The sequence below is a fragment of the Alligator sinensis genome, unplaced genomic scaffold (genome assembly GCF_000455745.1).
Source record: "Alligator sinensis unplaced genomic scaffold, ASM45574v1 scaffold279_1, whole genome shotgun sequence".
Lineage (NCBI taxonomy): Eukaryota > Metazoa > Chordata > Crocodylia > Alligatoridae > Alligator > Alligator sinensis.
Genome location: NW_005842434.1, coordinates 378861 through 394524, shown reverse-complemented (window position 1 = coordinate 394524; position 15664 = coordinate 378861). Strand labels below are relative to the sequence as shown.

At 39.3% G+C, this 15664-nt stretch overlaps 1 protein-coding gene across 4 annotated transcripts in view; it reads right to left on the bottom strand.

Moving 5' to 3' along the window:
• Positions 1-313: 313 nt before the first annotated feature.
• The window catches only part of SNRK (SNF related kinase), a 65424-nt gene continuing 50073 nt past the window's right edge, over positions 314-15664 (bottom strand). For all 4 annotated transcript variants that reach the window (XM_006030270.3, XM_006030269.3, XM_006030271.3 and 1 more), the window contains exons 4-7: positions 15118-15259; positions 12167-12379; positions 9952-10086; positions 314-4457 (exon numbers count right to left, since the gene is read on the bottom strand). In XM_006030270.3, the coding sequence (XP_006030332.1) occupies positions 3242-4457; positions 9952-10086; positions 12167-12379; positions 15118-15259 (1706 nt within the window). In that variant the 3' untranslated portion in view covers positions 314-3241. The remainder of the gene's footprint in view (positions 4458-9951; positions 10087-12166; positions 12380-15117; positions 15260-15664) is intronic.

Genomic DNA, 15664 nt, shown 5'->3' with positions numbered 1-15664 from the left:
ACTAGTGGAGTTGACAAATGATGACATGTGTCAATTGTGGTACATGAGCCCAAGAGTTGAAATATTCCATTCAGGCTCCATGCTTTTATACTTTGTTCTAGATTAAATCTCTAGGACCAGCTGGTCTCCTCAACATGCAGGTGATTATCTTAGCACTTGAGTTTGGGGCACAGCTGAGTTGCTTTTCAGTTGGACATTGTATATACAACCAAACTGTTTGTGTTTAAATACTTGCGCCAATTTACCTAAAGGTGTGATTTTAAACTGGACTGTCTGAGTCCAGTTGAACACAAAGTTGAATTAGTTTGAGCCAAGTTTGTAAGCTGGTGCTTCTTAACATGAACGAGTTATAAGTAGCTAGCTTTTACATCCTGGACTACAATATACAGTCTGAAGTGTATGCTCTAAGGAAATATTCACAATATGGAAACATCCGTTTCAGGTACTAACCGTTTCAACCAAAAGATGCTGCTTCATGTTAGAGTACGCGTTAAAGTTTGGGTACTGGTATAAGAGCAGAAGAAGATTTTATTTCACCCCCACAATATTAAATGAATTTTGCAATTAGTAAATGACATAAAGTTGACAGGGAAATCATTGCTTATACGTCAGTCAAGATGTCACTTTTATTAACTCCATTTTCCATTTCTGTCACACATCATGAATGTTTATACAATGAAGAAAGCCAAACAATGCTGACAGCAACCAACAGGATCAGCTGATATTCCTGTACCCTCTTAACACACACACACACAGATGCTTTCTTGGTGAGAAATTCTTTTAATTCTGTTCCTTTCATTAATTCTGCTTAATTTTACTGCTACTCTTAAAACTCTGTGTCAAGATTGTCACATCTTAAATACAGATAAAGTTGCTAGAGGTACATTATTATATATACACACATACAGAAAAATACAAGACTAATTGTTTTTCCCACAATATTTAATTTATACTCTACTGTAACTAGATGCAACTTTTAAAGACACGTTAAGGGGTACAAGAAACTTTACTTGCTCTAAATAGTTTGGTCCAATATTATCTTAATGTAGTGGTTATTCTCGCCCTTCCTTTTACATGACAATGTAATACAACATACACCACATGCACAATCATTCACCTATGAACAAATGGATAAAGGACAACACTCAAACTAACATTTGTACACCCAGAGGTTCAACCAACCATACACAACTAATAAGGCTATAATACAGCTATGCAGCATAAATGTTCAACACTGCTGTTCTAAAGTGAGCACCATATATACATTTGTATATAAAAACATTGGAAACAAAATACACCTGGGGTTAGTTAAAAGGTGCCATTCCAAGGCTGTACATAATATCAGGAAAGAGTATTTACAATACTTGGAAAAAAGCTGCAACAAATAGTTTATTGCCAATGCCCTTTATATACTTTTATCCTACTTTAATATAGATGTTACGCTCACTCTCTGTGAACCACACATCTTATTTCTGGCCCTTTATAAGATCCCTGCTCAAAAATTTCAAGCAAATATGTTCTATGGCTTCACCCACACATCTATTCTTGTAGCTTTCATTTTATAAATACCACGCTGGCTGACTGAACTGCAACTGTATCTTAAAAGTTAGACGTGTAAAAGATTTTTATCATTTGCTTTGTTTAGGAAGCAGAATGAAAAAATCCCCAACTAGGCTCGTCAGTAAGACTATCTGGTGCAATTTCACCTATCAGCAAAATAATTCAAAGAGCTGTTGTGAACTACAGAAATTGTGACCAAATGTAACGCAGTTCTTTGGTGCTCTACTCTCTCTATGGTATACAAGAAATGCATCGTATTTGACCACTCTGCAAATGTTACAAGATGCTAAACAGTGTAAACTCCTCTCAGACATTGTTTCCGGCTAGGGTGCTGCTACATAATACCACCAATTCTTACTAGCATTGCTTTGAAGATCCAGTGCACAGCATGAAAAAATAAAACATTCATGTCCTTCCCACATTAGGAATCTGCAATATATTTTATTCTAGATAATAAAATTCCACAAAAGTTAATCTGGTCAAAAGTATCCTTCCGTACAGAAATATACTAAAGCATGAATTTGCCATTAGTTCTGTGACAATGGAGAAACAAACAGAAAAGCTAATTACTGTTAAGCATATTTTCATACATGCCATATTTTAATTTTAGACTTGATGTTCAAAGAAATTAACAATTACCAGCTGGGAGGTAACAATATTTTAAGTCCTGACAAAAGTTTAAATAAAATGCTAATAATGAGAAAAATTAAGGAGATTAGATTATTATAGGAACTGATTTAAATTTGCATCCAATTATCCATGGATTTTTCCATTCCTTATTTCATTTTGATGCATGTAAGGGTCAGACTTAAGAAATGCCAACAATTGTCATGTTACACTAATAATGGAAGTAATTTATACAAAGTTTTTCATTTTAGTTAGAATGCAAAAACTCAGATGTAGACCTTATAATTTACCTTTGTTTCTAGTAAAAAAGATTGTCTGTTTGTAATATTAACGTATTTCTACGGGAAAAGCTGCCTTACAAATCTAGTTGCTTTAAAAAAAAAAAAAATCTTATAGCAAAACAGGATTTTTTTTCAGTTTGATTTTGAGCCACAACTTTATCCATATTATCGCTTAAGACAAATAGGTGTGGGTTTAAAATCATAGTTTAAGATCACTAATTTTCAGTGCATCTTTGCTTTGTACAAGCCTTGGAACATCTGAAAGCTCCCTGAAGAGTTTTCAGCATCAAAACGTTATTGCTTTGGTTCTGTTTCAGACACATAGAAGTATGCCACATATCACATATTTTAGATATCACAGAAGGTCAGAACAAGAATTAACATTTCACAAGCAAACAAAAGCTCTCGCTTGCTCTCTCTCTCTCTAGTCTAAGTGCAGAACATGAACTTCTAAGTGCTCCATTTACATTAGGATCTAGATATACATTTTAATTTAATCCAGATGTTCCATAGTAAAATAAAAGTGTAAAAATTACACAATAAAATATTCTATTCTGTTGGGAAAGAAAAATGTATTGGCTAGCAGCATGCACAAAGACCATGCATTGTCTTACTATCAAGCAAACACAAAATTAAAATGTAATAAATAACTGCTCAAAGCCCACTTTAAAATATTAAGACAACAAAAGGGGTTCAGTGAAATAAGGTGTTCACAGCTCTGAACAGGAAGAATGGTGATGTCAAGTAGATTGAGCTATTAAGTCAGGCCACCGTCAAATGACATGACAACAACTTGTTTGACCGGAGGTACACAGCAGTCCCTCCTTGGGGTTCCGCTGAATATTCACAGATATTGTCTTTTCACAGAGAGGTAGTTGTAACACGTTATTTTTCAAGTTCCTGTTCTTTATCCGTTCCAATTCATTTTCTGTGTCTGACATCTGGTCAGAGAAGAATTTTATGCTGCCCAATGCTGTAGCCTGATTTGCACTCCCAGTGGAACTGATGCACATTTTCCACGTTGATTTCTCCTGCACTTTTACACTGGAAAATGCCAGATTGTTTTGAGGATCAATAATGTATTTAGTGCTGCCGTGAATCTGTGAACCTAAGCAAAGGCTCATCAATTTTAGGCTTTCAACCAGTTCCCCTGCACTCCTAGTAGACAACTGCATTGAGTTTCCAGATCCAGCACACCGACGGGTGGAACCTGAAGTATTATTGGTACTACCACCGGAGCTACTTGAGGGACTTCCCCCACCTTTGTTATTATCACTAGGGCTTGTTTTGTCTACCCCTCCATTTCCATTGCTTGGTTTGCTCTGTCCACCACCATCTCCTTGGCTGCCAGGTGGCCCTTCACTACTATCCCGTCTATGCCAGGAGTAAGTAAACCCACTATCTTTATCTAGCCGTCGCCTACTTTCTGAGTCATCATCACTGGTTTCTGAGCTACTGCAACTAGATCCCCGACCCTGGCTTTTCCTTCTGTGGTAGCGTTTATGCACTGTACTAGGTGAAGCAATATTCATTTTTAACCTGCTAAGCTTTGGGGGCAAGTTCTCATCCATGTCAAATTCATCATCTGATTCCCCTTCCTCAAAGATCTGGTTGAGGACTGGTGCACTCTTCCTGGAAGTGAGACGATTTGTAACTGAAGGCTTGCGGCGCAGAACAACTTGAGTTGAAAGAGACATGGGTTTCTTATCTTCTTCATCTTCCTCTTCATCCTCTTCTACTCTAAACAAGCACTTCCGGCCACTTGCAGCAGGTTTCAAGCTCACTGAAGGAACCACTGAAAGTGCTGGCCCAGCTAATTCAGGGATGTCCTCTTTCTTTGCTGAATCACCAAGTGCCTTGCTTCTGTGACCGTTAAGAATGTTTTCAGCACTGCGAGCTGGAGACTGAGCAGTTGCATGGGAGAGAGGAGAAGCTGTAAGATCATCTTCCAGGTCCTGGGGTACATCAATTTTTGTGGGCCATGATTGCCTTGGTAAGAAATTGTAAAAGATGAAGGGGAGAGAGAGAGAGAAAGAGACAAATTAGATTTCATACAGGGGGTTAGCTGTGTTAGTCTGAAGCTAAGCAAAAGGTAGGGCAGGGTAAAGCCTTAGAGACTACCTGGTTCAGAAGGGCATGAACTTTCATATGCAAGAACCTACTTCCTGAGTACATCTGATATACTGTTGAAGTAAAGTACACTGTTGCCTGCAAGAACTCATGTCCCTCTGAACCAGTTGGCCTCCGAGGTGCCAGCCTGCCCTACACCTTTTGTCAAATTCGATTTTAGTGATAACTTAAGAATACAGTATAAAATCTTTACAGGAAGAGATCAGAAAGGCCACAGAAATTATGCCACTTCACAAGCCAGTACATTTTGTAAACAGTAATTTAGAGAAACAACTTAAGGAAAATGAAAAAAAGAGTAATTTACAAGTCATGTTGGTTGCTGCCAACTTAGATCACAAATTCCAATGCTGCTCTCAGAAACAAATGAATAGTCTTATATGACTCGAAGAAAGTGCTTTTTAAAAAAAATCAGATGTTTGCAGGAGGTCTAGAAGAACAGGGGCAGGACAAAGAGGCCTTGTTCCATGACCCATCCAATATCAATCAAAGGACAGTGGTATTGTAGACAGTATGAAGTTTTTATTCTTCTTCCCCGTTTTCAATTATTAATATAAAAGCCATCAATTCAATAGCTTTGTATTCAAGTCACGGTGTTAGTTTTACAGTCTTAAGTAAAAAAAAAAAATCCTGACATTTTCGTAACATGCCTCCTATGAACAGCTAATCTAAGTTTTCCTTAACAAAATCTGTTTAATTAAAATGTACGTGAATCCAGATTCAGCTATTTTCATCTGACAATTTTGACTGTATACCACAGGTGATGTGTTATCACTGAGCCAATATCTTTTCTCATCATGTCACTATTAAAGGGCAGGCATCAAAGTGTTTAAAATCACAATAATGAAAGCTATTTTATCTATAACAGAAATTTCTAATGTACAGTTGTATTAAGCATGATCTTCAAAGTAAAGTGGTCATGAAAGAGGTGATGCTTGAGACTAACTCAGTCTTACAACTAGTTAGTGCTGTTTTATCTTCAGCATCTAGCAATTCTATAATTAAGCAAATAACTTTCAGTAATTGATGTTTTAGTTTAAATCCTAAAAATATACTGTAAATTTTTTTGAATGTTCCAAAAACTGAACTGTTGTGCTACAAATAGAAGAATGAAACTGCCACCATCTCAATCATTTGTATTTTTTTAAAAGGCCTCAGGAAAATGCAACCAAACATTTACATCTAATAGACTTGCTTAAGAGTGATGTCTCTTGACGGCTTTAGTCTATGAAGCAACCACCAGACTTAAGCAACTAAGCAAAAAATATGCTCTAGGTACTCAAATATTAAAAGATACCATGTTTCAAAGTTACTGGCTTTACCAACTACAGCTATTTTATCTCGTAACCACATTCTCCTATGCTGTATGAAAAAGTAACGGTCATGGCAAGAAAAACACAACCCTAAGTGCAGAACCTTTCCATTTAGGCACAGATAGTACTATATGGGATACTCTCAGGCAGATACTTGGGTAATGCCATACTAGTGGTTAGGGAATATGCATGCCTTTTTAGCACAAATTTGAACAGAATAGAATAGAATGGTAGGGTACTCTTCCTTCTCCAGCCCAAGATACTGCTCACAGTTATGCACACATTCAAAATACAATATATTGTACTTTCTGGACTCAGTTCCCCTTGGTGGGAGAAGGGGGGCTCAAAACAGGCTCTGCTGGGATGTAAGAGAAGGAGGGAGGGAGGCTCCAATACCCCACTAGACTTCTTAAACTCAGCTTCCAGATTCAGCTATTTGACCAGGGCTCAAATGGTCTATTGTAGAGCTGCCCAACTTCTAAGCCCGCAAGGGCCACACCATGGAAATCGTGGGTCACTGAGCTATGCACTGCACAACTGCTTCCTGTCCCCACCTCCACCACACAGGCACCCACTCTTCCCACCACCACATAGGGCACCCTCACCACCACCGCTGCACTGTGCAGGGGTGATCCCCCCCCACCCCATGATTTGTCCTCAGCTCCCCATGCAGCATACCATACTGCCCCATCTCCTAGGGCAGAGACAGGAAGTGGCAGCTGGAGGAAGGAGGGAGAACCCAGAAGCCTCCGCTGTGTTGCAGCTGGAGCCATGGGGACATAGGAGCCAGGCAGGAGCTTGGGGCCCACAAATTAATCCCTTATGGGCTTCATGTGGCCCATGGGACATAAGCTGCCCAGCCTTGGTTTATCGACTTGGCTCTTCCTTGATGCGAGTGAATAAAGATACCACTTTTTCTGCCTGATGCTATCTCCCAAACATGCTCACTGTGGGGGAAAAAAGAACTATGCACAGACGTTCAGTGAGACAAGTGAGAATAGACCAATTTTGCAGTTAAAATTAGTTCCCAAACAAAAGCAATGACATATCTGTCTTCTTCCCTACAAATTTAGGTAATCCATTTGGATTGCAGACAATATCAACACAACAAGTAAAACTTTGTGAAAATAACTTGAAACTCTGAAGGGAAAGTATTCATAAATTTATGGACATCTACTTATTCATAGGGAGCAAAGTAATATTAGCAGGACAGCACCAAGCAACCACTCCAAGCAGTTCTACCAATGCATCTCAACCTTGATATGCAATACCATTATTATTCCAATTCCTGATGTCTGTTAAGCAGACTACCAGTTATACTGCAGTGAGAAAAGTGATATGGACAAACAATGGAGTTCAACTCCATAACTGCAAAGTCAGGGCTACAAGGACTATTACTATGACAGGTTCGGTTTCCAGTTCACTGCACTTCATTTGTCTGATCGACAAGGTTTCCTCCTAGACAAACTGGTACTCTGCTTCATAAGTCCCAGTGTGAAAACCACAGTACTACAATGAGATAAATGATTTCTCTAGCAGAAAGATGGAAACCATTTAGATTAAAACAAACTTGTAGCTAGTACCATGTAACCATGCAATAAAGCAACTTTCCTGGAGAAAAGTCCATTAAGTAAACAACCACTAAATACACTGTTGTGAAATCAAAAGCAAGTTAGACAGACACTTGGCTGGGATGGTTTAGTCATGGATGATCCTGTCAAGCAAGGGGCTGAACTGGATGACCTTGTGAGGTCCCTTCCAGCCCTACTTTCCTATGCTCCTGTAATTTAACTTAAGTTTTCAAATGGTCTTTGGAAGAAACACAGAACTCTGTGACGACAAAGGTGTCGGAGCTTTTGTCAAATCCAAAATTGCAAAATTTTAGAAAGGTATAAATGAAAAACTGACACATTGCTACTCAGACATCCAAAAAGCAGCTCTACTAATAAAGCGCTACCATAAGCAGCAGGCATATTCCTCCAGTCATGGGGCCTGACCCTCTAAATGCATGCTGTTTAACAACATTCTTAGTCTGAGCTGAGTCTCAGACTATTTGCTTTCAGTCGCACCAGTTGGTTTGGATAAAGCCTGGAAATACAGAAGCAGGGCATTATAGCCCACATCATCCTTTCTAATGAATGTCTATATTAACCAGTTAAGGGTGACAAAAAGGAAACCTTCATAAGGAAACCCTTGTTGCAGGTAAGAAATTATTCGATTTCATCTTTGTACAGAAAAGCACTGAACTTCTCAGGAGTATTTTCATCTTCCTCTGCTAAAACCCAGAGATGAATTAACAATAGTGCGAGTAGGCAATAGTTCTCAAGGAATCAGCAGGAGCACCCGATTCTCATTCGTCAGAGGGGAGATTAACTACCGTCATTCTGAATGGTATGCTAGGGGAGGGAGAGGATCAAAGAGATTTCAGAAACGCAACTATTAATGGAAAATGGCAAGGCCTCCACAAGAATTCCTAAAATGATATTTAAGACAGAGCAATAACTGAAAGATTTTTTCCCCAACTTTAGGTTTCCCACCTCAGAAAAACTAACAACTGCTGGTCACTGCTTAAAGCTCACTCAAGCATTCGACAACAAGCAAAGTTAAAGAGTTTCAGCATATGTCTAAACTCTAAAGCATAAAGATGCAGGGAATGTTAGTCACAGTGCTGCACTGCCCCCAAACTGGTGTACCACTTCCAGTTAAAGAACTCATGCAGTGTATCTCCATATAGCACTGCCACGTACTACAAAGACAGACCTTTAGGGCATGTCTACGCTGCCTTTCTGCCTAGCCAAGAAGTATGGCCCACCCTCACTCACATTCTGTACAAAATCCCTGGGGAAAAAAACAGTGTAGCTGCTTTACAGTGGCCCTGAGTATGTGCCAGTAAACACACCTGAGAGAGTGAGAGCGAGCCTGAGAAAGTCTCTGGGTGTGTACTCAGCACTGCTCTCAAGCAGCCACGCTGATTCAGCCCATACAGCACAGGGTGCCCCAGGCTCAGCATGAAAGCAACACAGTTGAGCCCTATGTGTCCTCTGAAAAAAAAAAGCAAACCTTTAATCAAAACTGGTCCTTCTCCAGAACCCCTAGGGAGAGGCTGATCTGCCCCTGAAATCTTTAAATAGTTCAGAAATACAGAGTTAGGTTGTTTCCAATAAAATCCTCTCAAATTCCTTGAATGTCTGTAGCAAATGGCAGACGGCGTAAATTTTCATCAATACTAACCTCACGACAAAAAGCACCAACAGAATCCTCGTTATCTTTACCACATAAGATGGCATTCCCACAAATTTCAGTAGGCTTTGCTGATGACTATTTATTACATTTTGATTTGGATGATATAAAGACCCAAGCTGTGAACTGCTTACTGCCATCTGGTTTTATTACTAAAAACTGTAGCTATAAAGCATATCTCACCTATTAACACCACCTCCTGTACCCCTTGTAAAAACTGTGTCCTTTATAAAGGCCTGATCTTGAGATATTTGAGCTACCCTGGATTTCGGGATGCCCAAACACTTCAGGATCGTGCCAACAAGGCAGGGCTGACCCTGAATCCTGATAAGAAAAATCAATGTTCAGCTCATTCTAGGTGACAAATGCCCAGCTGTGCACTTAGGGGATTACACCATAAGGATAGTTTTTAAAGGGGAAATTCATGAAGTATAAAGAGCACTAAGAGAAGAACATAAAACAGAATCATTTCTCTATCAGAAATGTCACAGACGTGAATTAATCATGAAGGACTTAAATTCATTGAATGTGACACCTCCTGTGGTACACACAAAAATTGTTGTAAATACAGCCTTCAAATTATCAATAGCTCACTCCTGGAAAATTCTGAGAAAACTTTTTTGGCAGATGATTTTTAACTAACTTCTAACATGGCCTTTATGGGTTGTGCTACATTTCTCCAGACCCTTAGAACTTGCAGTGAATGAGCATTGTGCTGTTTAACAAGCAGCATCTTAACAAAACAGCATCTTTCCAAACATTTTCACTAAATTTGCTAAATTACCCACTGTTTTAATTCTTACCTGAACTGAGCTTTGATGTTGCTAGGGCTTGCAGACCTGGTTTGAATTTCTTTCTCCTGTTTTTCTCTCAGAATCCTCTCAGCTAGTAAGAAGTAAGTTGCAGTGATGTGATTGTATTTGTTAGTTTCCAATGCCCTAAAAGGAAAAACCACCAGAAATGGAACACATCACGCACCGATGATTTGTTAAAACTGAACATTTAGCTGACACAAGTGTCTACATTTTGCACAGCAAGTAAAAGGCCCAGAAATAGAATTTTGTACTTCTGACATCCTGACAAAAGATTTTTTGGCCTATTAGAAGAGGGACAAACAAATATGGCAAGTTCAATAGATACATTAGGATACTTTGAGGAAAGCATCCAAAAGCTAAATAATTGCTCTTTATCGCGCATATTTAAGCAATAACATTAACTGAAGTAGAGTTTATGATCCAATAATGGCCTCTCCCACTGACAAATAAATACTCAGGCAAAGCAGCACATTTAATTTTGAAGTTGGGACAAAATTTCACTTTTTCTCAGTGTTAAAAGCATACTAAGTTTACAGTAAAATAAGCCTGTAAGGCTGCTAAAACATCCTAAACCACTGCATACTTTAAAACAGTTTTAGATACAGGATGTTTCAAGTGTCTGAATTATAAATTTGGGGGTTTTTTGAAAGCTAGAACATTCTTGACTCATTTAGATTTTGGAAATAAGATTTTAAATACACAGAATAAACCTGTTTACAGAAGTATACTGCAAAAAAGCAACCAGCTTCCCAGCAGCATGATTCAGTGGCAAGTTCTATTTGTTATAACAAAAATCAGACTATTTTAAATTAAAGGACTCAGATAACAATATAGTTAATGGGTTTTTAGTTGTAGCTGTGTTGGTCTAAAGACACAGGCAGGCAAGGTTCTTTGGTTAGATGTGAGATCTTTTATTAGACCGAGTAGTTGGAAAAAAGTTCTTAGCAAGCTTTCAGGCACAATAAGCCTTCTTCAGGCATAGGGAGTCTCTGCTGTTCTGAGACTACAAGGATAAAAGATATCACATCTACGCAAAGAACCTCGGCCTGCCCGTGCACATAGTTTTAATGATACTGTATAACAAGTGTTTGCAAAAATTACTTGGAAAAAAGCTGTATTTGCTATCCCAAAATAAATGCTCTGAATGAAAACAGCTTAAGGTGACAGGAAGGTGCCTCTGGGGCCATCAAATCCAGTCCCCTTGTGTTCACTGGTAACCATTTACCTGAAGATTCCCCCAAATCATGAAATCACTATTTTAAATCCTCACACACAATTGCAAGTTGTAGGGACACCCTACAATATACCACAGACCTCAAGGAAAAGCAGTAAAAGCCCTGCCAACGCCCTGCCACTACAATGGCAGAGAAGACGGATCCTTAGATGAGGGCCCAGGCCCCATTCTACAGGAGAGGGGCAACTTCTACCCCCCACCCCCGCACACACTCACTTTGCCATCTGACCCAGGAGAAAAACTGCTTGCTGATCTCAGATTTGTTTTTCAGTTGATGACCGTTACTGGCACAGCAGGACCTAACTAGGAAACTATGAGTTCTCTAAGTACTGAAAGGAGCACCATCATATCCTAGTCAAGACCTCCAGCTCTACTGTGGCCAATTCTTCAAAAGAAAGCAAGTCTCCTCCCCACTTCCCAAGTAACTCCCCAAAATTAGCAGAACTCGTAAAAGAAAAAAAAACCAAACAACCCCTTCCCGGTCCCCCAACCAGGAGAAGCCATGAAGGCATAGCATAAATGAAACTGGGGATCTGACATATGAAACAGGTCATAAAAATCACAAATCTTTCAAAATGTTCAAACGCGATACACAGATTGATTTTTTGTAATAAATCAATAATGTAAGGCTGTGACTACACTTGCCTTGTTCTATTAAAATAAATCACCCTTAAGCCCCGAGTGGACTTAAAATTTTTTACCTGTAAACTGAAGGGATTTGAAACGTAAGCACGGGGACTTTAAAAACAGAATCCCGCAATGCTAATCTTTATAGCATCATTTTTCAGCGAAGTACCATACTTAAATTTAATCTATCAGATTTAGTCAATGCCTTTTCAAGACATGATATAACTAAACTCTCTCACAGCATCAATGGTCCCTGTTTTGTCTCTAGTGTTGGACAGACAATTGCTATGGCTGCATTTGCAAACGAAATCATAACGTTAAATTTATCAACCAATAACTTACTCTACTATTGTATCTCGATCTGCTATATCACCAAGGACCATGCGTTGTATTATACTGTTGTGTTCTTCCTCAGATAAGTTTTTATATGAAACGAGAGGGATATTGTATTTTGTTGCAGGTGATGGATCAACTCCTTGGAGCCATGGATGATTTTCAATCTCTTCCAAAGATGCCCTTCGCTTTGGGTCTCTCTGCAACATCCGTGTAATTAGGCTGTGAACAGAAAATAAATCTATGAATGCAGTGTGCTAGCATGTGTGGAAAGCAGCCATCACAGCAGCACTAGGAAGGCACTGCTGTCCCCCTTACTCTCAGTTCACAGCAGCCCTTTTAGACTCCTTCCAGTAAGAATAATTTGAGTGTGACATAACTGGACAAAAGGTATTTTAAATAACAATGCCAAACTAAAATGAATAAATTGGCTTCAAAACTGCAACCAGCAATCTCTACAGTTTCCTTTTCATTTACTTGGGCTCTTGACTTCTGCCTTTCATTTTCTATAGGATGTAAAGCAATATTCACGGTAGGGTCCCAAACTGCTTTGCTGGTAGATGCTACTAATATTTTAAATGTTGTTTAATATTACTAATACATTTGCTATTCTCAACAAGAATATGGAATTGCAAAGAAAGCAGGACTGCTTTTAAGGTAGGTACCAGACACTAGGTTTCTTCAGGGCCAATAGGAGAGAGGACAGAGAGCTGTCCCCATCTGTGAAGAAAAAAATTGTTTGGGATCCTCCAATGACAAGTTTATCTGTTGGTTTCATGTTAAGTCAATGTTATGTCTCCAGCTTCTGGCAGGGAGAAATATCATTAAAGCTCACAAACTGCTATAGAAGGTACAGAGAAAGGATATTATCTAACTAGCACCTCTCTACTTGCCCATCATGTGAAATTTCAGTCTATGCCCTGGCAAATTACAGCATTCAGCCTTATTAGCTGCTCTGCACAGTGCCAGGATATGGAGATGGCTGTATAATGCTGAGGTTCTTGCTCAAACCTTACATGCTATCCTGCAGTGTAAAAAGTAAGGAAATAATGCAATTCTAAGGCATGGTTTTATTCTTGTACCAGCCTGCGGGGTAGCACAACTGCACATTATAAGCCAGTATGTACCTCAAGTAATTTTTTTTTTAATATGAGAACTAAGATATGATTAGAGATATGAACAAGAGGAGTGCCCCTACTGCCTGCACTGATTACTCCTAAAAACTGTAGATCTCATTAAAGGAGAATTATATACTGAATAATCATCCTACATCTTTCCTTTTTAAATTTTCAATTTAAAACAACGGCCGTAAGACGGACTGAAAAGCTCAGGTTCTGCTTTGAATTCTAGTGTTTGACACAAATGGAACCTTAACATCTTCTAGGCCCAAGGATATTCAAGGCAATGTCACAAAGAGATAATCTATTACTAATCAGGACTTCAGCTATACTTAGTGAAAGGTTCCAACTGAGAGGGACTCTAACGTAATAGAGATTGTATTAATCATACTACAGCTGAAAGCGTCATGCATCTATCTCCAACATATGGGAAGTATTGGAACACATCAAAATCACTAAAGGGCATCAGTGAACATCCCAGAACAGGCCTCTCAATATGAATCATAATTCCCTGGTGGCATATGGTATTTGCATAGAGAAATTGTCCTGAAGACCTAATATGTTGATTTCCGGCTGCAACGTGAGTAGGAAATAAGAAAAAGTCTGATGCAGTATTCCTGAGCGTGACATCTAGAGACAACATTTTTGAACAACCAGTTAGACCAGGGGCTCCCACCACTTGACGTCTGCTTCCCTCACTGCTCTGGCTATGGAAGTGCCAGGTTCTCTGGGCTACCTCTCCCTCTGCCCAGGGGGTAGGGTGGTGCAGTGTGGCGCAGCCCATAGTGATGGGGCTCAGGATAATGCCTGAGAGGTGCAATGTAGCAGGGAAGCTGGGGAGCTTAAGGTGAGGTGGGGAGCCCAGGCAGGCAGTGCCAGGTAGGGAGGCACTAGGGCACATAGTGCAGCAGGGGGTGGCATGTGGTGTGTGCCCCTGGGTGCCCATAGCTCCTCAATGGTGTGGCCCGCAAGACATGCAGCCCCCAGCTGCTTGCAGGTAGTACAGCCCTGACTTAGAACAATTCTGGTGTCGTGTTCCCACCCCTCCCCCCCACCAGTCATTCTTCTTATAGGAGTATTTTCAGACTACTCAGGCCACCACCTGAAGTTGCTTAGCAGTGTCTCAGACCTTTTATAGAGTGACATATCAAATACACGTACTTTTAAAATAGATACATATTTCCCTAATAAAGCAAAACAAAATTGCCTATAAACAAATACATGGAAGGTCTAAGGCTCAAAACATTTAAAAAGGAATAAATACAATGAACTTTGATTACAAAAGGTGAAAGATGCAAAGAAAATAAAGATATGGTAATAACTAGGTACCTCCCACCACTGATTGGCTGAGGGGCCCCAGTGGCCCCGTCGCTGATCAGCCAGGAGGCAAAAACCGAAGCACATTTAAAACCACAGTTTTTGCCTTCCTGCCAATCAGCAGCAAGAGGTGAGACCACCAGGGCCCTTCCACCAATCAGTGGTAGTGCAGGAGAGAGGGAGAGCAGTGAAAAAGGCAAGCTCAAACGAGCCACTGCATAGCACACTTCCACCACAATTTAGGTAGGTCCCTAGTAATAACTGTGCACAAGATGCTACTACTTAATAGATGGTGAGAAAAAAATTAGAGGAGGTCAACAATTAGAGAAAAGGTCTACATATTATATCTTATGAGGAGTCAAAGCATGTTTGTCCATCAATAGAATGGTATGGAATTTCAGCTTTGGGAGCTCTGAGAAATCAGTGATAAAAATAAAAGGTCAGTCCACCTAAAATAGCCAAGTTTGTTAGTAACATCCAACATGCCTATCAATGTGCCACCAAGTTACTTAAAACTTTACTTACTCTTTACATTCTTTGGACACATGTGATGGCACTGTGTATTTGCAGTCCATTATCATAGTCAGAGTTTCACTGTCATTTGCTTCTTGGAATGGTGGCTGTCCACATACCAACATGAAAAGGATGACCCCCAGGCTCCATATATCTGTAAATAGTAAAATATATTTTCAATTTATTGTCAAGAGCAGAGAAAATTACTGCCAAATTAAAAAGTGATTTTTTGTTTCTATCAAAGGTTCTAATAATTTTAAATCAAGGTTACGATGACACAATCTTTCTAGGCATTATCAGAAGGATATATAATTCCTTTGTAATATAATACAAATGTACTATGCATCTTTTATTGACAGGTTTATGGTTTTGGATAGAAGATCCAAAAGTAGCAACTTAAAGCTACACACAAAAAAATATTGGGATGCATAACAATCATAAATAGGCAGTCATTCTGACTTTCAGGCCTTACTACCTTTAATATTAATTTTCAAAGAAAGTTAATTGTTACATTGTTAAAATGTTACCCTACTCTTGATTATAATGTAAGTATCAGAAA